Source organism: Larus michahellis, chromosome 2 (genome assembly GCF_964199755.1).
Source record: "Larus michahellis chromosome 2, bLarMic1.1, whole genome shotgun sequence".
NCBI lineage: Eukaryota > Metazoa > Chordata > Aves > Charadriiformes > Laridae > Larus > Larus michahellis.
The window spans coordinates 80,150,877-80,174,270 of NC_133897.1; the positions used below are offsets into that span (position 1 = coordinate 80,150,877).

Here is a 23,394-nt window from a genome sequence, read left to right on the forward strand (position 1 = left end):
CAGCTGTAAAGCATCACACCACCAGATCTATAAGAGCTCCTGTTTGGTTCCACACATGTGGATGGCTGTGCTTGTGCGTTATTGTGGCATATAGTGGGGAAGAGAAGCACTTTTTGTTCAAACAATTCTACATACAAAAAGTATTACAAAAGCCTAAGCAGACATGTTTTTATACTCACATTTAACTGGGTTTTTTTTGGTCAAAATAAGCATGGGCATATCATAGTGTATTTGATTCTCTTCATTAATTTGTATGAAATCTTCACTCAAGTAGATCTTTAAGATTTTTATTATCATTAATTATGTGTATTACAATAGCAGCCAGAAGCCTCCAAATTAGTGCCCAATGCATAGGGCCCCGTTGTACAAACTGATGTTAAAAAACAGCCCCACCTCCAAACTGACAACAAGTGAAACCCCGAGGATAAAGAAGTCCCTTTGGGGTCCATGTCTAAGCAGCCAGGCAGAGACCCAGGGAACGTGCAGCATGCTGATGAGTGTCATATGGCTTCTTCACTTTTGTGTAGACTCCGGAGGAAGAATAAGAATCAGATCTGTTTGTTGGCACATCGCATCTCCCCTAAGGGAGTGGGCACAGCGCTGAGATCATTATGACCCATTTCTTCACGCTTGCTTATGATCCTAGTTTCAATCCTTGCTCAGTAGGATCCTGTGATTCAGCGAGTGAAAAACGTGTCCTCACTGAGGACACGTAGTAAACTTCCCATTGTCTTCTCTGAAATCAGGATTTTGAGCCTGCTCTCTGGTGGCAGATACAAGCCATGGGAAGAAAGAAGCTGCAGAGGGAGAAGGAGGGGACAGACCTACAGACAGGTAGTTTACCCAGAGCCGAACACAAGAATTCAGTCCCTCCTGCCCTGTAAGTGGGGCTGGTTGAATGCTTTCCAGGAAAATAGGACTCAAAAAACAAAGATGAAGTGGGAAAATATATGCACCACCTTGCATGAATGTGATGGTGGCTCTGTTTCCTTGTCCCTATTGCACCAATGCCTAGAGGATACAGAATTAGGCCAGAAGAGGCTAGAAAGGTAGTTAAAGGATGCAGCAGGAAAGACAAAAGGATACCACAGATAAGAGAGAGTTACACACCTTCAAAGAATCAGAGGTAGCTTGGGCCATCACTGAATGGGACAACCTACCTGCCTGGCCAAGTCTAGGCTAGGACACTCTAGTTTTCTGAAGACCATGCAGAGGTGACAGGGAGACTGGTTGTTCATGCACCATTTTTGCCAGCCACCCAAGAGAGTCTTGCATGTCTGTGCTGAACTTTATATGCCAGATATATAAATAATGCAGAATTGTTCTCCTGAGAGGTGATGGTGGCTAAGCCTATCCTTTTGTTTTATGGATGAGAAGCTCATCGTGACACAGTGGCCACTTTGTCAGCTTTATAGGTGCTCTTCACCCACAGAGCAGTACTATTGCAAACACAGCAGCTATGCAGTGAACACCTCAGCTCTAAAAATCTCCCCGGAGAGAAGGCCTCCTTACCAGAGACCTTTTCCGTCAGGGCAGATGAGATCGCACTAGATAAGAGATCTCTTTGCTGTCTGACTGGAAACACAGTACTGACCTTCCTGAAGGCTCAGACTGAAGATAGCCTCCTGCAGCACTCACATGTGCAGGAGAATGTCAGAAAATTACCCCTTGTCAGGAAATCCTTAAAAATGTTATCTTTTCCTCTTGGGAGTTCCCCGAGTCTCTGGTCCCTTCACCTCTCTCTCCACAGTGGCTGCTGGAGGAGGCTGCAGGATACAGGACCTGAACCAAAGCCAGCTGAGTAGCTGAGACTCCCTTCTAACCACAGCTACTATTATTCTTTAAATCCAACCCTTTGGTTCCATTGCTTTTTAGCTCTCAGTGTGACAGAGGCTATGCTCTGATTTCAGCTCAGACAGGCTGAGCTGTGGAAATAGCTTCATACTACCTAAGTAAAACTCTGCTTACTAATGAAAATATCAGAGCGAATGACAAAATTGTTTGGGCAGATGAAGGAACATGTGTTTGACCCTGACCAAATTCTCCATCTTTGGGTAATCCCTCCCTCTCCTGTCACTCAGTAAGTATCCACAGCTGGTTATTGTAGACCCTTCCTCCATCCACTAGCAGCTCTACATCTTAAACTTCAGTGACGTTATTCATGCCGGGCACACATCACTCATCCTCAGGGGTGTGAATTCCTCCAGCGAGGTGCAATAAGGCAGAGGTGAATCAGGGTCCAAAACCATAAATGCTCTTTGCTCAGGATTAATCTGATATGCTTGTAAGGCGTATCAGCTCTGTCTTCCCTGTTGTCATGGACTTGGGGAAGTATTACACCTATTTGGCGCTGGTTTGGGGAAGGATGGGAAGGGCTGACACCACCTTTCTCATCCCCACAGGGAGGCAAAGGTCAGCAGCGGCACCAGCCTCAGCAGCAGACGTGGCCACCGCTTCCTTCACCACCAGAGGCATCAGGCAGGCCCAAGACCCAGCAAAATGGGTGCAGCTTAGTTGCAAAAAGATCACCCCGAGGCAGAGCTGGGGGGCCCCTTTCAGTGCGGCCCTCCGCCATGTCATCTCTCTGGGAGCGCCCTGCGCCCCTGGCCACCAACGCTGCCCTCCTCCTCGCCAAGTCCCCGCACGCCTGAAGGATCTCCTCAGCCCTCCTTTTGCCGCTTGCCAGGGAAGAGCTGCCAGGGAGCTGGGACCAGGCGGGGAGCCCGCCGCCCCGTGAGGGAGGGGACAGAGCCCTGCCACTGCTTCTGCGATGGGGCAGCACACCCAGCGGCAACCTCCTCGGCGGGACCACCACCACCATCTGTGCCACAAGGGTCCATTCCAGCTGTAAAACTTCCCAGGAGACACCAGGAGCAGCAACAGTCTCCGAATCTGTCATGACACCCGGGATGTAGGCAGCCCTGGCCCACAGCAAGAACACCGGCCCGCCTCAGTTCAACACCTTCTCCGAGAAGTGTCCCAGCCTCCCCTCCTCCTGCACGGGCTGCGAGGCCTGGCCATGGCGGGATGGCCCCAGCTCCTGGGCCAGCTGGCCGGTGGTCCGCCGTGTCCCCCCGCTCCCTGGGCCGGGGCCCTGCAGCTCGGCACATTTCTCCTTGTAGTGCTGGGCATTGCCGGCAAACGTCTCGCAGCGGATGAGGTTCTCCTCCTGCACGGGGCTGCCCACGTTCTCCTCGCTTGGCCCCACCGCCGTAGCCCCCTCCTGGGAGTTCTGGCTAAGGTAGACAACAATGATGTCGCCCTTGAAATTCATTACTTGTCCACTTGAGATAAAGGTGGAGTTACTGTTTCCAGTCACATTTCCTGGGGAAGGAGTCGGGAGAAAAGAAGACACACAAGATTAATATTTTCCCCTCACGAGATGGACGCAGTGCAGTGAACTTAATCCGCTGTGGTGGCTTTACTCTTGTTCCATTATTTTTTTCCCCCGTGACAGGAGGATGCTCTCATAATCAATGCCTTCCACTGGACCTTTTCATTATTTCCATTTTTGCCTCCTCGGGATGAAGCCTGTCATCCATAGGGAGCTGTCTGGGAGGCTGGGAAACATTCTCCCTCTCAATCGTGCTCTGGGAAGCAAGAGAGAGTGCCACCATCCCATGCTCCCTGTGCTGCCCAACACACAAGCTGCATCCAAACTGCTTCTGCCCACAGTTTGTGAGGAAATGGTCATTATTTCTAATTATGAAATTTTTTACATTTTTTTTTGTTAGAGTCACAGGCATCACATTGGGTTGTTTCTTTCCCCCTTTGGTAAACAAGCAATCCTACCGTGTGGGATAGGTAGCAGGCTTATTGAATAAATACTGAAAGACTTAACATCAGACCATACAGTCACACAGTGTCCAAATGATACAGAGCTTATACGATTATCTTATATTGTCCTGATCCTCCACGCAGGTACACTCCGGTGCTCACCTAGTGCCCTCATGGATTTACCTGGATATAGACTGACTCCAGTGAAGAAACAGAGTCTATATTATAGCAACCTAACGGAGTTACAGTTTGAGTCAGTCTGCCTGCAGTTAGAGATTTTTTAGTATAAATTCAATCTTTCTTCCATTCAAGGACTGGGTCACTGACTCGTGTGACAGCAGAACCAGGCTCTGGGAATTAATAAACTTCCCTCAGAGCAGAAAGAAAATAACTAAGAGCAAACTTTCAACAAGAAACTAACAAACTTGTTAAAGTTTGAAAAATAAACAAACTGAAGCAACAAAGTAAAAAGAAAAAAAAAGAAAAGATATCTTCCTAGCCTATGAAAACTCTTCCTAAGAAATGTTCTTCCTGCTGTGCTTTACTTAATCATTACTTGCAGACTGATACAACACCTTTCAGACATTTTGTGTCTTTCCTCATTACATTCCTCAACACTTGAGATGTTCCCATTTTCATTGCATCCAAGCATGGCCCAGCCCAGAGAAATGTTGTTTTTCTAGCAGTTATGGGTGATGTTTGCACATCAGCAATGGACATCGGGCTCCAGCTGTGCCGAGTTAGGACCTGTGCCTGCTCACAACCGAGCCTGGCTAGTGCTCGAGCATCTCTCTAACAGCCCCCCTCAAGCAATCCTATTTATTTGAGCTAAACCACTGCACTGCTAGCTCTCTGCTTTCTTTCCAAGTGTTGTTGATTAACATGAGGTGTCAATAAAAGTTTTCTCTGTGGGATTTTTTCCCCTGCCAGTTGCTTCCCCTGTGTTCGATTTCGTTCGGCTGTTTGCCATCAACACAAATGTTAGGCATAATGGGAGTACAAAAATAACTGTTTGCCTTTATATAGATTGCCTGTCACTCGCAAAAGGTACTGTGGAAGAGTTTACCAGTGCTCGGTACAAGATCAAGAATTTAGAAATATATGTGACAGCGGTGAGGGAAAAGGAAAAAAAAAAAGGCAGATTAACACATTTATAATGTTTAGTTGAATGTGGCAAATCCTTGCTGCTTTGTGAAGACTCAGTGCTGAAACAAAAGGGTATTTGAGGCCTAAAAGCACAGAAAGTGGACACAAGAGCTTCCTGGACTGCACTAAGAGATGTGCTTCCAACCTAGAAAGTATAAGAGACAACTTCAGAGGATAAGCGAAGGCATCCTTCTCTGCAACATTTCAACCTTTTGATCTCTTCAGACTACCTGATGATATTAATGATACAATGACAGATTAATTTTTGTGGTAATTATTCACTAAGAACTGGAACAATGCAGGTGATTAGTTTTCTCTGAGCCATCTAATGGCCTTTAGGTGGTTTGTTGCTGCTGAAGTGGGCTGGTTCGGGATATGGAAGTGAAAGGCTCTGCAAAACCATTCCTGATCGTGAGTCACCTAAGTCTTCCTGCACTCGTGCTTTATGCTGTAGCCCTACACAAGACCTAAGGTGCTTATGAACTGACGCTTCATCTTCTGACTGCCTCCAGGCTTGGGGGTTTTGAAAGAGCGCTTGAAGGCTTACCTCCATCTCTAGTGGTGACCCCTGTAAGTGGCACCTGTCCAGAGGTTTACTTTGGTCATCTAGAGTTGTTTCATGGGAAGGACAGAGTTTGCAATTTCTGTTGTCACTGTGAGTGTTAGGGAACCAAAATCAAAACTTCATGGAATTACCCATGGCCTTTTTCTTCCATTTTTCACCCACGCTCTTTTGTACCGTTCTGTCTTAGCATTACTGCATGCAAAGCCTAGTGGCTTCAGTTGCTTTGAGAAGCTTTACAGAAAGTTATTGTGCATGCACATTTATTCCACCTGGGCATTTCACAAGGCCCAGCAAAATGACCGATGCCGTTGCAGCTTCATGTGCAGCCCCAGCATGGCCAGGGTACTTCACTGTGGAAGCTACGGCTAATCCCTGTCCCTCTCCTTGTGCAACCAGGTGTCGGCCAGTGGGGCACCGCCATTCTGTGGACAGAAAAAACCCTCTGCAGAAAGCCGTGTTACCTACAGATTAACTAACGCACACTCTCATACTGCCCACAGCTCAGTCAGTACCTGCTGGCAGTCCTGCCTAAAAAATGACAAATTAGGAACGCTGTATCTGTGCTCAGGTTTCACCAGATGGCACTGTAGCATGTACATACCCAAAGGCACAGACACAATTAAAATCCCATATAAAGAATTGTGCTGCAGATCTAAGATGTCACTTTCGAGCACATCGCTTAAATCCAAGCTCTCCTGTTTGCCCTGTTCCTTAGTATTTTCTCTTCCTCTACGCGTCAGATTTAGAAAGAAAAGCAGTACTTCTGCAGTGCCAAATACGACTTGACTTTCAGTTGTACCTCACAGTCACCTTCCAACAACAAGAAAAAAAGATAATCTATGTTCTCTTTACTACTGCCGAATTTTGTACAGACCAGGCAGTGAAACCGTGTCAGGAAACTGAAGCAGACGAAAGAGTATCTGCTCTTAGAAAGATGAACGCTGCACGCTTTCAGATTCCCACATAGTACGCATGTTGAGAGGGGAAGGGCCTTCAAAAGCGTTGCTTTTGGGTTTTGGCAGACTGACAAGAATGTCTCCGTAAGAAACTCAAAGGCACAACATGGTTTTCAAGAAGGGCAACTGCTTACGACTGCTGTGTGTATCACAGTAATACTTATGTCCCAGTCAAAACTAAGGTCTCATTACAGTTGGCAGTGCATTGACATAAATGAAAGTAGAGCATCTGACTTTAAGAGATTGTAATCTAAAATGACTAATAACACATGACAGGCAGATTGCAGACTTTTATACTGAAAAAAAATCTCAGGGAGGAAGATTTTATCCAGAAAAGGCTCATAACTTCCCTTCTGCTAGTTTTGCTTCAGTGATTTTTTTTTCCCCTGCTTTCATTTGACAATTTTGATATATTTACTGAATTAGTAAATTGGTAGTCAACTAGTAAATTGGCGACAGTGTTCCAGAGTTGTTTAGGGGACAGAGGGCTTGCATATGGAGAAACAACATCTGTATGAAATTATTTTTAGGTGAACGGTTATATTCCAGCAAATTAAAACAAAGAAAGAGCTAAAAGCAGAAAATTGAACATAATCTCTTAGACCCAATCGTGGCCACCAGGTTACAGCTCCAGCTGGAGTTTCACTGACCACCATATAATTGTAACTAGATTTAAACCTAATGGCAAAAACGGGTGTGCAGTCTCTTGAGTGGAAAATTGTCTATCTGAGTGTTATGCAGCCTTTCTTGACTCAGCCTCTAGGTCCCTATACCCTACTCCCTCAAAGTTTTCTGCAATACACACACCTGCTATCACCAAAATACTTCAGTAACAGAATTGCCTGGCCTTTGCAGTGACAGCAAGAAGATGGGTTCTGCATTGCTGGTTAGATCGGAGCAGGACAGCGGTCCCTCACAGTGCTCGTATTATTTGCAGAATTCACTACAGACCAAATGGCCTTACTATTTCAGTTTTGTTTTTCAGATTAGCTTCAGGGCAATTAAGTGAAAAAGGCATCATTTTATTCTTCTCTCCTTCTCCTAAATCAGACCCTCTGAATAATACTGAGCTAGCACAGAGAACAATCCTCTGCAACTGTGTACAGGTCAAACCTAATGGGCTTACCAGATGCTGGAGGGAGGTCTGAAGTGCTGCTGTTTTTCCCTGAAGTGCTCCTGTTTGTGCCCTGGTACCTCACGTTGGTACTATCCGAAGATGCACCTTCCATACCACGATCACTTGCGAGAGTGCTCTGACCAGCAGAGAGACAATTCAAGCCATAGGTGCACTGTGCATAGGTTCCAGTCTCTGGGGAGGTGGAGGCACTGTCAGCCACAGCACAACAGGGTTTGCTCCACTTTCTGGGAGATTCCCTGTATGAAATGCCACACCTCACACAGATCTTCTCTGAGTCATAGTTTGTTGCAAAACGATCTGTGTCTTTGTTGCCTGTTTCCTTCAGGCAACTGTGGGCTTGTTGGCAAGATTTCTGAAGAAGTTTGTCCGTGGCAATGTGTGCCCCATCTGTGTCAGAGGAAGGGTGAGAGCTTTGAGGGACTGATATGTCCTCTGTGCTCCCAACGCCTGAGAAGTACTGATTTAAGCTGTCGTTCTCCCCTGCCTCCATTGGTTCTGAAAATGATGACACGGTTTTACTGGCAGTCCGACTCAGTAAAGATAAATAATCAGTGGTATTGAGATCCTTATCCGTGTATTCATCTTCCGTGGGAACTGGTGGGAAATGGTCATCATCAGTCTCAGGTGCCACAGAAAACTCTTGGAGGCTCCCTCCCACCTCGCACGGCGCTGTGCCGGTGCTCCCGTTCCTGCAGGGAGCATGGCCGTTGGTGCAGCATGGGTTTCCAGGGGCAGGAGAGCCAGCAGGGCCCAGGAGACACACGCCTTCAGAGGTCTGGGGAACAGGAGCATTTGTGATGTTCACGGTAACAAATCCATCTCTGTGGGTCTCCTGAAAGAAATTAAAAATAAACCCATGTTTAATGAATAGATCAGCAGAAGATTATTTTCTAGATAAAGAAGGAACAGGCAGATCTCAAGTCCTTCCTTGGTGTGGAGCTGCTGAGGTTGAGCAGCACACCACTATATTTGAGTCTTGAAGTATAATTTTGTTCTGCTGTGAAACGGTGACCGATGATGCTGGGCTCAGCAGGTGTTTAGAGAAAAATCTGGTGGTCTGGGGGGCAATAACATTTAATTTTGGGAGACGACTAGTCCTAGTTCTTAAGAAGGCACTGGAGAGTTAATAAATCTACAAGAGTTGCTGGATTCTGCTGTTCGTTACGGACCATCCATCAGTAAGATCTACCTAACTGCTTATAACATTTGAAATCCCCCAAATCATCTATGAGTCTGCAGGGTTGTTGATCTGTGAAGGCCTTACTGGGAGCAGAATCTCTATTATCATTAATGATCAAAGAAAGAAACTGAGTTGATTCAGAGGACCCAAGACAAGGTAGAAAAAAACAGAAGTCACATGGGCAAGGTGGCTTTAACCTGGAAAATGTAAGGGCAGCAAACGCAAGGGCCCATGATGTCATGTTGCCAGTATTTGTCAAAGGAAAGCTACAGTTTTGGTTGCAGCTCCACAAAAAAGGGGTGGGAAATACTTCAAGGGTTCCCTTCAGTTCATGCAATTTGTGCTGTAATGATGGGTATTTGGGAACCGCTACCTTTCATTTCTAGTGTCTGTTCAGATCTTCCCGGATGGAGGAGAGAGTGAAAATGCTGCCAGCCACTAATTGCTGTTGATTCACTGCTCCGTCCCGGACGACCTGAGCAGCTGCCAATGCAGGACGTTGCATGAACACTTATGAGACAAAAGAGGAACTGCCTGCGCAAAAAGGTGGGTTTGGGGGTTTGGTTTTTTTTTCGTCTTCAAGTCTTCCGATAGCTAAGCTAGACAAAGCTCCTAGATGGTGAGGTAAATCCCAGGGTGGTGAGGACAACATGCACCTGGGACATCTCAGTCCACATCCATGGCGTGAAGCAGGCAGTGCACATGAACTTGAACCTGTGCCCCCATCTGAGTGTTTTGAGCATGGGATCCAGGGCCGTTCTGTAGCAAAACCTCTTGAAAGGCCTTACTTTTTTCACAGCTGAATGGACAAGAGGGTTTTCCGTGAGCATTAGCATTAAGGGGTCTCACAGCCACTTTCTTCATCTGATGGCTCTGTGCTTAATGCCTTGCATGTCTGGCATTCTTGGTGTTGCCCCAAATCCAAGTTTCTCCCCTGTGAGGACTGTAGTATGTAAAAAGGTGTAAACTCAACCGAAGCTTTCCTTTCTCTTAGGATTTAGAAAGGCTCTCTCCTAGGCAGAGTCTCAAGTGTTCAGCAACTGGTGGGCTCATGTTTAACTTTCTCCTCATAAATATTTAATCATCACAGAGACTTTTACCACTGTTAAAACTGGCTGAAACCAGAGAGCAGGTTCAGAAACTATTTGTGCGTGGTGATTTCATACGCCTCACATTTACAGAAAACCAGACTGAAAAAGCCAAAGCTGTGAGCATTTTTTGAGGAACTTAAAACTTGCTTTCCAGCCAAACATTAATGTGAAGTCTGCTTCAGGAGGGGTCTCAGGAATGCCATGAGGAAAACATAAGAGGGAGAGAAAATGTTAGTCTCTTTGACTTTACCTTTGTTCCTTTTATTTGGCTGCACACTTCGTTAGCCCAATTCTGTAGATCTGCTGTAGGGAAAACAAAAAGACTAGCTGTAACGTATAGCAGGCACTGAAGTTAGCCGCAGACCTAAACACCCACAGTCATTTACAACCCGCAATATCATATTAAATGAAAACCAACAAGACTGTTTTTACTGACTGTTCAAGTGTCCCAGCGTCAGTCCAGCTGAGGATTCATTGTAACTGGAACAGGGATATATTTCTATGGAACAAATGTTTCCAAGCTCCTAAAATAGATCACGGTTAAACTGTGTTCCACATCAAATGGGGTTTCTTTCCTGGTCATTTGTCACACCAAGCTATGACTGGCCCGATACCGACCCACTTGCAGCCGGACAGTCTATTTCAAGAGAAGTCACATGGATGGCCCATAGACCATTCTCAGACAGGAGTGAGGAGCCTGGAGAGAAGAGGGTAAGCCACTGAAACCACGGGATGGCACGCTCAAGTACAGCATATTCCACTTCATCAGGGTGTACTTAGTGGGGAAATTCACTTAATCGGAGGATCTCCCAAGTAAAAGCTTTAAGTCCAACAATGCTTTATGGTTAAAGACTGAAACTTTTAATAGAGTTAGCAACTCTTCTTGTTTTCTATTTATACTTTCAGGAGATTTTGTAGGACCCAGGTCTAGTAGTATACATTTGAAGCTTGTGCTGGTTTTGTATGTCTGAAGATAGATCAGCTACGTAGCCACTGCCATTCCCAGCAATGACTCTGTTCCTCTGATGTTAAGACTGCACATTTACCATCAGTCCCCAAGCAGGCAGAGCTTCCTCCTGAGCCTACAAGTCTCAGGGGCTCCGGTTAGCAGGATTTACCACGCAAAGGCAATGAAGGACTGTCGCTGCAGAGCAGCAGGGCAGTAGAAATGTCAAATAATGAGCATCCCCCCACCAAACCTGCTTTGCATCGTAAGTATTTGGTTTGCAAGGAGAGTCACCATTTCCTCCAGCCCATCCCAGGAATTCCAGATTTAGCACAACCCGCGTTTAGTGTGGCAGAGGCAGCCTATTTCTAAAACACAAGCTGAAATATACTTTACAAGAGAAGGTTGCTCTCTTCCCTTCCACTGCTCCCAAAACATTTCATGAGTTGCTAGGGCTTGGGAAAGGAGATGATGGAAAAAATACACTAGAAAAAGCTTTCTGTGTGTAAGGGGAGAAAATAAAAAATGGACAGAACAATAGGAGTATGTCCTTAACGAAGGAGATCCAGGACTTAACACAGAGTTGAGTAACTATTGGAGGTATTTCCATCACATTTATAATACATTCAATGCCCCACTGTTATCCAGTATGCCTTTGATAGAATTTTTCTGTTTTTCTACTTTTATTATTTATTCTGTTCCTTCTGGTATTTCTTCTGTACCTCATCAGAACTTTGGCCTTCAGCTAAAAACATTGCGTCCATCATATTTTCAAAAACACATCAGGCTTTTGTCTTGATATCCATATTTTAGCCCATCCATATTTTAGCCCATCCATATTTTAGCAGGTTTCAGGGGAAGAAGGGAAAAGGAGACAGGAGGTGGTGAAAGCCCCCTGTGTCTTTCCCTGCTTCCCCCTGGCTATAGGATCTGCTGTGCGACGTGGTGCAGAGTGGCCGTGCTGCTATCAAAGCCCTCAGCACCAGCCTTCCTTCATCCACACAGCGGTTATGTCCGCCCCGAAGGTGGTCACCCCACGGTCAGGGCTGCAGGAGGGTACCGAGCAATATGCATTATGCATAAGTGTAATACGCTCCCTGCCTAGAGGGAAGGAATTTGAAGCCTGGATTTGGGCTCATTAAAGTATATCCATACAGACAGACATTGGCGTAGCACAGAACTTCCAGAATAACTCCTGAGTTTCTTAACCTGGTGGTTATCCGTAAAATCAGAGTGCACAGCCAGCCATGCAGTTGTGACATTCATGAATATCATTAGCTATCACATACCTGTCAGCTTTTTTCCCTTATTCTTGTAGTATATGATGAAGACGACAATGCCAATTAGCGCCACAAAAAACAAGATGGCAATCAACACGTATAAGATCCTGTTTGTTCCTGCAGGTTGTGAAAAAGATAGTGCTGTCAACATGCAGCTTGCACTCAGCAGTATGAAAATCCTTGCTCATTTTACCTGCTTTTTGACAGGAGGGGGGTTTTCTTCCTTCCTATTTGATTTTCAGTTTCTTAATACGGACAACAGCCCTAGCACTCATGCTAGAGTGACAAGCAGCCTTACTGAAGGTACCTGGTACCAAGTCATCTCCATAAAAAACAGAGTCTTGGTGTCTCAGAGGGGTGTGATCCAGCCATGCTGCTCTGAAAGTCCCCTTGCAATGTGCTAGCAGCCCAAGGGCTGTGCTTGCTCTCCCTCAGGGGACAGAGGGCATACATCTCGTGGAGATTATGGAATTCACATGGCAAAATTTGTCCTTTATTTCAGGTTATGAAGGATCACCGCATGCCAGGCAAGCAGCCTCCCTGGTACCATATCCACACTGGAGAAGGAAATGGGCAGTGGGCAAGAAAGAAGAGCTACATTCAGCTGAGGCTGTATCCATTGCTATAAAAGGATCACGGAGAGAGGCTGGTAGCTTGTACCATGTGTGGTACGTGTAATTTCCATGTGTGTATGGAAATTAGCAGGCTGAAAAAAGGAGATTTGTAAATGTGGTGGAGGTCGCAAGTATAACAACAGTGCTGTTCGCCATGCAGTTACAGTGGGAGGTATAAAAGCTCTGCTTAGCAGTGGACATCGGCCCTAGAGGTACCAGACTTAAAGTAATCTTTAAAATTGGGATTTTCCAAGAGCGCTGTCTTGGTTTACAGATGCTACCCCTAGAGTCATCCACAATGTGAATGGAGTTTTAAGCCAGCCAAGACTCCTAGGAAACACATCCCTCCTCCTTCCCAGTACTTTCTAACAGATAATCTGTACAAGGATGCATACCATCTTCCGATGGTTCAGGCATCTTCTGTTCTGCGCAAACTGCATCTGACTTGTCAGTCCCAGGCACTATTTCTGCCATTCCTAGAGCTGTACAGCTGAAAAAGAAAGACAAAGAGGCTAGGTTCTCAAAGAGGGAGCTTGTTATGTCTCCTACACTTACGCAGAGCAGTACTTTCTGTTGTAACATACAACATTTATCCTTGAGGAGGATACCCCCCCTTAAGAACCCACCCTTAAGAAGCTCAGATACCTTCTTTATTTTCAGCTGTGTTAGCTCAGCAGTTCTGTTATTACTGCTCTCTCTTGCTCCCCCACAAGGAGAATTCTAGCTTCAGTGTGAGAGTGACTTTATCCCTGCACAGCCAACAGAGGTGCTCTGTGCGCCCTGCAGACAGCCTGAAACACCCCGCTGAAAAATGCTTTCACCCAAGCTTCTCCCTACCTTCTGGCTGTTGTGGTCCTTTTACAAGATACAGGGACTTACTTGGTCCAGGATTTACATTTGTCGGTGGATGAAGCGACCCTTGAGAAGTAGCCTCTGGGACACGGTGCACACATCGTGTCCTTGTCTTGTTGCACTGTGTGTAGTAAAGGAAGAAAAACTTCATTTTTGAGTTCCTTTCAGGTGAGGGTAAGGTGACAGTGTTCCCCATCCTCCCGTTCCACACACCACCCCCCTCCCACAAGTCCCCTGAAAGCTTCCCTGAAGAGAGAAGGATCTCAGCCTCCATTAGAGCAGCAATGACAGTCGCATGTAAGGAGGAAAAAGTATGCTTGTCTCACCTGAGCACCTCTCTACAGGATCAAAATGAGAAATGACCAGGAGCCATTTGCAGTTATTGTAAAATAACACACAGCTATTAAATCCTTCCCCTTCCATTAACTTCCTCGATGCTATGCCACAGACAGTGACGCTAACAGGTATTGTCACTTCTATGATGAAGCCACAGTAAACACAATGCTGTACCAGGATCTGCTAGACTGGAGAAAAAACAGCACCACTGTGCTGCAGGCCCACGCAGCATTTCATCCTCCATTACTCTATTATGTGCTGCTTATTTGGGGTTCCTCATGCTTGGCACAGCTCTTCCCGATGTTCATTACTACTCTGAATTTGACTGTCTTTATTTTCCACCCACAAAACACTGCCATTTTGGTTTTGATCAGACTTAAGACTAAATTAAATGTCCGTAATAAATCTTTGCATTATGAGTCATCTAAAACAGAATACTTGTGCTACCTGAAAGGTGCTAATCACTTTTAACTTGCTTATAACATTATAAAATGTCAAAGCAACTTTACTGGACAAAAACTGATTTCAAATCTGACCTCAGGAACCATCCCCAATGGACTGCTTCTCTGAATACCGGAGCAATGCATGACCTAGTGACTCACAGTTGGACACCTCAGCAAACATTAGAAATGCACCTTGTGACTATTGCCATGTCCATGTGGTATCTTGCAAAAATCACTTGATCCAAGACATTATTTATGCTAGAGGCAGAAGCTTTCAAATGCATATAGTCCAGGAGGGTTATATGCAGTATCAGTGATAACTCAGCTATGCATCTTCTGTTGACAGACATCTGAGAGTCTAAATTATCCTCTCTAATGTCACAACCCACATGATGCCAGCCTCACCCTGTAGGCCTGAGATGGACGTTTCACTTCATACGTCCCCTTTCTGTATCTTACCAGGATGCTCAACTCCAAATCCTGGAGCACATATGGTATTTCTCTGACAGCAGTCGCAGTCTTCATTCCAGTGGTAGCCCATCGTACAAGCACACTGCCGCTGGAACGTGCTGTTCCCTGGGTTCACTTCTCTCAAAGCTTTCCCTAAAAGAGAAAGCAGATGGGAGTAAAAACCTCTCTGATAATAAGCATCAAGTTTATGACCCTCCTGTTCTACCTATTTGCTTTGCTTAAATACCAGATGCAAAACCGTTCACATTAGAGGAAACGTTATCTTTCAAGAAGCATGGGAGACCCTTGATCAGCACGGGGCTCCTCCCTGGTTGCACTCCTCAGAAATACTTTTCCATGTAGCTGCTGTAGAAAATAAACAGAGCTTTTGCAAGGGTGAGACAAATGCGTTAGGGGAACTGAGTGCACAGTACGCTGGGCAAAAAAAAGGTTTAATTAACCTTTAAGATCAACTCACAGGAGTGAATGGCCCCAGTGAAGAAACTCATTATCAGCACTACGGAGACTATGGTCGTGGTGCTCAGCACAGCACAGAATCTCTGCTGTCTGGGGATCTCCCTCTCCACCAGGCTCTTCTGCAAGCCCAGCCTCCAGTCTTGTGTATCTGAACAAAGCAACTTCCCTAGACCCACTTTCCCATCTCCGCGCTTCACTAGTTTGGATTAAAAGGTTCTTCAGTACCAACAGCTCACCTTGATCACATATTTTATGTAGTAAGCATTTATCTTCTTCATTCCAGACATCCATATACTCATTTGGGCCACACGGCTGGCACACGCTATCAGAAGTACCAGTGCATCTAGCAGACATATACTTTCCTGTGAGCGAGAGAAGGACAAATAGGTGGTTCGCAAGTCGCACACCAGCTGTCCAAGGAGCTTAGTGAAAATAACAGGTTGGGCTAATGCTGCTGTGGACAATCATTTCTTCCTGCCACCTTTTCAGTTCCTCAGCCTGGCCCGCATTTAGTGTGGCACTCAAATGTCCACGGAGCTCGTGGCCTGGGAGCGGCCCTATCTACGTGCATGAGAATCAAGCTGCTTTCCGTCTCCCGCAGTGGTTAAGTGCTATCCCAACTAAAGAGCTGCTATGGCTTTTGCTGAGGTCAGCAGGACCACTCCTGCCCTAGAAGGCACTCGTAAGCCTGAAATCATGCACCTGCGAGGGGATGTGCCAATAGATTAGCAGAGTCACAAGAGCAAGCTGCCTTACTGACCCGCAGAGCTGTTTCTAATGAGCTTTTCAGTTACGAAGCTGGTACAGTCCAGCTCTCACATACCTGGCTCACACTTTGTGCAGCACCGTCCAGAGTATTCATAGTGTTGTTCGCTTTCACACGGCGGAGTGATTTGTAGTGACAACTGGAGCAGAGAAGGAGAGAGAGGACATGAGAACCAATCTACCTGGAGAGCTTCAGACCTACCTAGTCAGAGTGCTGGCAGGGAGGAGGAAAACTTTTCTTCTGTATAGCATCTTGGATAGCTAAGCAGTAAAAATTACCCAACATTTATGACTTCAAAGGCACTTTTTAGACACGCTAAGAATACGTACTTGATGCTGTACACACATAGACTTGTAATACAGCCAGGTGATAAGTAAATAACACAATCTTGCAATTTGTCATGAACTTTTGGCCTGCTATATAACCTTCTCTTACAGTACTCTATTATTTGAGATCTATGACTTTAAAACAATTGTAAAGAAAAAAAAATTGGCACAGAGATACTTCTGTAGTCTCTTCCACAGATATGACCTCAGAACCAAGACCCGGGCAACTGACAGTTTTAATGTATAGCATTAAGCAAACAAGTGAGGTGAACGATTTATACGCCTGAAAAAGAAGAAGTTCCCAGCTTCCCATTGGGATACACAACACTCCTGGCTAGCTCCAGAAAATACTGGGCTTTAATTTTGCAGCTTTTTATGGCTCCCACTGTGTCCTGCAGAGGTGGTCTCAGGGAGCTGAGGTAGCCATCCAGAGAGCTGGTACAGTTAAGCCAACAGCTTTTTGCTTCTCAGAAAGCAATCCAAACCCAAACCAAACAACACAAACCACCTGAAACTGTTACATGAGAGAACATCTGTAAAGCAGGTAGCAGTGTTGCCTCTAGCTCTTACGGGCCTTCTCATCGCCTCCCTGCTCTCACCTGTCCTACCTGTAAGCCCAGCACACGTGGCTCCCTTGGACGGGCTTCAGGGCATGGCTTGTGCTGGCCATCCTGTCCGGCCAAGCACCATGCCTAGTCCCTCGCTGACCCTGCTTTGGCTGTCCAGGAGCCTCCTGGCAGTGGTCCTCCAGGCAAACTCAACACCTTACAACCGGTTGTTGATCTTGCAATAGATAAGGTGATTCAAAATCTGGCCCATAGCAAGGAATCTTTTGTCATTGTATACAGTTGTTAAAATCTCATTTACTTGGAGAAAGCTGCAATAATGCTTCTGCTGCTGGTTAAAGGGAACTTTTGCTGTCTAATAGCATATGACGGCCCTGTGCCTACTGATACTGGTTTCCATTCCTCTGCTTAGTGTTCTCCCCTTGTTTCCTCCAAGTCTTTACTTCTCTTTCCTCCTTTTCTAGTTTCAGCAATAGCAATCTCTTTAAATAGAAAATATTTTTCACTAAGCACCTTGTCCTCTTCTAATGCTGGGAAGGGTCTTGTACCATAAAAGTTTAAAAATTTTCTTTAAAACACCACCTTTTGTCTTGGAGTTTGAGCTATGGGTTGGTGCATGACTCCTGTTTATCAAAACTGCTCTAGCTGTGTTTGGAACAGAATAAGTACCTCAAGTCAGAGGTCTTGATTTTCTATATTTTTGCAGGTTATAAACAACTTACAGCCATTTTTTATCATTACAACAATCCCAGGTCAACTTAAGAGTCTAGTCTTGCAAGAAATCTTCTGTTGTCTCATTGTTTCCTTGTCTCTCTCTTTGCATTCATTAGTAGTACCTTTCTTGTGATTAGATTATACGTTTTTTTGGAACAAACATTGCATTTTTTGCTTGCGCAGCACCTCCCAGGAGAAACACAGGATAATGATCAGTGCTGGCGAGGTGAGAGTTGTTCTAGGAAGTGGAAAGCTGGGCCAGGCTGGCAGCTGAACAGTGACACCACTCAGTGTCCCAGGGGAAACACTGCAAACACCCCTGTAATCGAAGGAACTCGTTTTCTGTAAAGCACTTCAGGCGGCGTCTGCTAGAACACTAAGCTGGTCAGCACGGGGGTGAGGCAACGTTGCGGGACCACACAGCAGAAAGGAGGTCTTGAGCGACCGATTCCCTATTCCCAGCCATCCAAAAAGGCAAAAAAAGTTATGAGACCAACAACGGGACCTGTCACTCGCTTTTTGTCACAGAATGTTGTCTTCTTCCTTGTTTGCCCCAGTTTGATAGTTCCCCTTTAGAAGAAAAGACTAAAAAATTACCGAAGTGTCAAACAAGGGCAAAGTCATCCTTTTTAAGGAAGGATATGCAAATCTGCTAAAAAGCTTTCAGCTAAAGGGTCTGGAATAATTTCTGAGAATTACAACTCAGCCTGAGGAGAAGCAGCAATCCCTTGGTGCCAAGGCCAGGACAGCAGGCCACCTTTTGCTCCAAGAGCTCAGCGACCTTTTGGAAATTGTTTCGTACCTCCTTATTTTATTGTATAGAGGACTATTGTTACGGTATACTCACAGCTGCAGCTGCATAAATCTACACTCTATGTCAATAAGTAGTCCTTCCCCTTTTCACACAAGCCAGTGCATTCACAGAGCTGCACTACTCCCTCCTTTGATTTACGCTCAATGACATAAAGACAAGACTCTCGGTGTCCATTTGCTAACCCCCACGTGAGCTCAGCCTCCTCGCGAAGGATTTTGGCCTGGTACGGACTGGCTGGACCTGCTGAGCATGAAAGCTGGGGGGAGAGAGGACAGGAAGGGAAACAAAAGCGACTTTGTGTTTTCTTAGGGTGGGAGCTGAACTTCATAGAATTGCCTAGCTTGGAAGGGACCTTTCAGATCATGGAGTCCAACCATCAACCTAACACTCACAAAACCATCACTAGCACAGCCCCGCTGAAGTCTGGTTATCCCTTGTTTAACCCTCTGCCAGGGGACTGCGTGTGTCTCATCATCAAACTGTACATCAGCTTCCCATGGGGGCTGCTGGCAGCACGATGACCTGACGTGTCGCCATCAGCAGCGCATTCCCGCCACAGTGTCCTTCTGAGACGGGGAAGTGCAATTCATTTCGCAGATGAGGAACTCACACCCGGAGGCTGGCTGGCTTTACAGAGGTAACAGGAAACCAAACCAAGTCTTCCAAGTCTCAAGTTCGCCCCGTAACCCCTGGAACATCCTTCCTCTCATCGGGTGCTGGCCTGTGGGTCATTTGGACATCATGGAGCTCTTATCTAGACATGTGAAGGTGTCTACCTTCTCTTAAGCGATTAAATCAGACAAAACCCAGCCTGCTCCTTCCTTTAACAGTCTTGCTGTTGATGAAGCTGTCCGTTAAATCCCAGCACCACATGCAAATGAGTGCTTCAAAGTGCTCTAGGTATCCCGTGTAAATTTAATTTCTTACTTAAAAAGTGTGCGAAGCACACAAGTTTGCACCAGTTCCTAAAAACCAGTCAGCTTTCCCGCTTGATTAACAGTACACCAGAACAAGTATATCTGACTGGGGAAGAATCCAGGGGAAAAAAGACAAACCCCCTCCGGGCTTGCTGGATCCAGTTCGGCAAAGCACGCCAACACCTGCTTACCTTTAAGCATGTAGCTACCTCATGTAGCGCCACTGACTTTGGAAAAACAGGCATGCTTATGTCAAGGTTTGCAGGACGACCGTGTTTTAGTGTCAAGCTGCAGGGAGCCTTTTCAGTTTTGGTGGTGTTTTTTTTTCCTCCTCCATTTGCTGAAAAGGACGCCGAGCAAGAGTGTGCTTGCAGGGTCGGAGAGCTTCAATGACTCAGAGCTACAAAGCACCACTGTGTTACTCAGATCTTGAAAAAACACACACACACAGGTGCTTCTGAAGGAGGAACCAGCAGCATTCAGATTCCTGTCCTCAGGCTTAAGGAAATATTTATTCTTGGTGCCGTTGAGCAACCGGATAGCAGCAGAAGCTGTGTGTCATGGATGCTAAAATTACTTTCTCGCTCAGATGAATATTCAGACAGACATTTCAGAGAAGATAGAGTTGCACGGGCCTCTTTCCTTTAAAAGAAAAAATCTGGAAGAACAAGCTTGGGGGTTTCCACAGTCTTTTCCCATGTCACTTCTGAACAAGAAAGTGAGGCCTCAATGAGAATTGCTCATTAGCGATAATCTTAGTTTTGTAAAAATTGAGATGTAAAGGGACACGTCAAGGGGGTAACTATCTTAAGATGACACCTTCTCATTCAGTGTAGTTGTTTCTGGAGAGTATTCAAGTCATTTGTCATCATTTCACTGAGCAAGGCACATTTTTTTCTCCTTTTAGAACGAAAAGCACCTACGGGAGAGCCAACTACGGTGTGTCCCGCTTTGCACACCACATGTTCTTTGTACTTTAGAGACTGAGTTTATTCACACCACTTGCTTTTGAGGTCCTTAGTCTTGCCTGCTGTAGAACTATAATATTTCTGTGGATTCGGGGCTTTATTTGCCTTCATCAAGAGGACTGAGCTTTGACCAACATCTCCTGATCTGAAGAAGCCCCTGCAAGCACAGTGCCCTGGTATCCAGCTAGGACGGCCTCTGCAGTCGTCTGCTGATGCTTCTCCTTCAAATCCCTCCCGAGTCACTCCCTCTCCTCTCACACCGACTGTGCCCACAGCCCTTCCAGCTTCCCACCTGATTTGGGTCAGCAGCATCGCTAAGCAAAAAAGCAGATTTCTTCAGCTCATTGCCAGTTTCAAAGGTTTCTCTAAAAAATTATTTAAGGATAAAAATAGATTCTGTCTCTCAATGGGCGCTGCTTTGCATCCAGTGCTCGCAGGCACTCTATCGAGGCTCATAATACTAACACACACAATGAATGACTGGATATTTTTACAACTGTAAGTTTATAAGGGGAAAGAGGTGTCTTACGTTAAAGACTTAACCATAATCACATGGATGCTGAATGCAACAGTTCCTTCATAGACAGTCTTCACTGTTGACAAAAATTCAATCAAAGCAGCACGCAAGTCACAGCTTTGCAATTCCAGTTATTTACTTGCAGGTCTGTAATTCATCACGAAAATCTTAGATTGTGAATGAAATGCTTTTGGTGATGTCAACTTTCCAGTGACCAGTAAACCACATCACAGAACTACCACCACGTGGTAAAATATAGCCGGGAAATGGCAACAGCCAAAAACTAAATATTATTTCACTCTTAAAAATAGGTCCTTGAAACCCTGCTAGTGCCTGAATACCTAAAGAGGCCAGAAAGAACACGAAGGCTAAAACCAATAATAAAGAGGTGAAGAGAAAAGTGTAACTTGCAGCCAGGAAGAGGGCAAACAGCGGTAAAAGCCTCATCCTGACTAGTCCCCTTGCCCCTCTGCTTTAGCGCGCAGCAAAAAGCAAACACCTGAGCAACTGGTGCTGCTCCACCAACGGGAAGGACCATTCATCAATTGCAAACCCACCAGAGTTATTTCTAGCTGTCAGGCTACGTGAAGGAGAAGTGCCGCATTGACCACTCTGGCAGCGGGGCGGTGGGGGTAAGGCAGACAGGAACCTCAGGTATATCAGATGGGAGATGACAGAGGTGATGGATGGCAGGGCTGAAATGGCTACCCACCCAACATGTGAATCAGCCAGCCTTCCTCTGTGGACTGAAAACTCGCCATCACGCGCGCAGCATCCGTCATTCAGAAGTAAAGTCATCTTCAGACAACAGCCAGAAGGGTAGACCTAACATTTTCATCAGCTGGGCGGTCGGTGGCATCTGCGTGTTGCCTGCACTTCGATGCAAAACCTCATGCTTCAACCTGCGTGTCCTCACTGCCACAGCAATTCAAAGGCTAACAGCTACTAGGCAGAATATTTTAAAGATGAACCAGAGAGTAAAGACCCAAAAGCTAATCAAACCAAAATATTCAACAAAAAGGCTTGAGAGCAAGACAGCAGTCCATAATGAGCAGAAGTAAAACCTGCAGATAATGACATTACCAAAGCCAATAGCTAGATGTGCTTGTGAAAAGGCCTGCCAAGGCAAATCTCTTCTAGATTGAACAGGTGCGACAGCAGCGCTCCAGAGGAAAGCTTAGCAGTCTCACTGCTCCAGGTACAATCTCAATGGCTCGCCATGAGTAACTCTACACCCATTCACGCTTAATTAAAATAATAATAAAAAAGACACAATCATTTATGGGGAGCACGCTCCTCCTCTTGCATTTTAGTTCAGCAGATTATTTTTCTATGCTTCATCAACTGAAGTTGAGTCTTAATGAAGAAATGACCATGAGAGATTTCTTGGGCTGGGCTATTTCTTCATGCCAGATTAGGAGTTCAATGGGAACTTTCTATGCTTAAAAATCTCTATGTTTATGTACCCTTTCCTTCCAGCATGCCACCAGAGTGGAACATAACATATTAATCTCTTATGGGATGAGGCGAGACCTTGCAATGCTAGCTGAGCTGTCGGGGAGAATGAGAAAACTTGTAGAGAAGAGGTGAAACCTGCTTTCACCGCCTGATGCTCTGCTTTGGCTTCCTTCTCATGGATTTTAGAATTGCACGTGAAACAAATGATAAATATTCTGCAGGCAGAAACACGAAGGGTAGTGGTAGGGCTGTAGCCCTTACTTTGGACGATGGCCACATAGAGGGGATGTGCGTAACACCTACAGACCATTCTGCCTTGGCGTGAATTATAATAAGAATTGCACGATCAGATCTGCACCTTCTCCAGCTTGAAGCAATTATCGCCTGCATTAAAGGGATCAGGACTGGGATGAGAATTGGTTCATTTCCTCCTTAGGTGTCCCCACAAAGAACCAGCTTTGCTGGGGACCATGGGCCAGTCAAGTCCATGATAATATTCCTCCCTGATTTGAACGGGCTTTGGCTGGTTTCCGTAAGCAGCCTGTTTTACTACATGTGGTATTGCAGGGGAGAATTTTTTTTCCTGTGAGAGCAGATTCAAGGAATCATCTCATCGTTCTTGCTACTGAACAATGAAAAGTTACTGAAGAACATGATGCTCATAAGGCAAAACTATTCGCTGTGGCAAAATAACATGCTCAAAATAGATTCGCTTGCGTGCTACATAAGCAATTTTTAGGACTCCATATGAACCTAGTAGCACATTTTTCCCTATCTGTATTCCAGATTAATGGGTTGCCTAACAAAACTTCACAGTATTTTTTTTTCCATGCAAGATTTTTTTTCTTTTCCCTCCACTTTGACCACTGACTAAATATATTCTACACCCATCTGCAGTCACAAATGTTGTTCTTTGTCATTCTTGAACGGAGCCTATATACTTTTTTTTCTTTTGGAGTAGCCACAAAGTGGTGAGGGTGAATGACCTCATTTTTTTTTTTCTCCCTCCTTGGCTAATTGGCTCTTTCAGGGTGGATTAAACCGGCCAGCTTGGCTCTTTTACCGAACACAGCCTTTCCTGGTATCTTTTATCTAGA

General features: G+C 45.5%; 1 protein-coding gene across 1 annotated transcript in view; it reads right to left on the bottom strand.

The window, feature by feature from the left end:
• Window positions 1-278: 278 nt before the first annotated feature.
• The window catches only part of TNFRSF11A (TNF receptor superfamily member 11a), a 28,715-nt gene continuing 5,599 nt past the window's right edge, over window positions 279-23,394 (bottom strand). The window contains exons 2-10 of the mRNA XM_074576115.1: window positions 16,075-16,156; window positions 15,488-15,613; window positions 14,784-14,927; window positions 13,573-13,666; window positions 13,089-13,183; window positions 12,089-12,196; window positions 10,104-10,156; window positions 7,571-8,414; window positions 279-3,324 (exon numbers count right to left, since the gene is read on the bottom strand). Coding sequence (XP_074432216.1) covers window positions 2,951-3,324; window positions 7,571-8,414; window positions 10,104-10,156; window positions 12,089-12,196; window positions 13,089-13,183; window positions 13,573-13,666; window positions 14,784-14,927; window positions 15,488-15,613; window positions 16,075-16,156 — 1,920 coding nt within the window. The 3' untranslated portion in view covers window positions 279-2,950. The remainder of the gene's footprint in view (window positions 3,325-7,570; window positions 8,415-10,103; window positions 10,157-12,088; window positions 12,197-13,088; window positions 13,184-13,572; window positions 13,667-14,783; window positions 14,928-15,487; window positions 15,614-16,074; window positions 16,157-23,394) is intronic.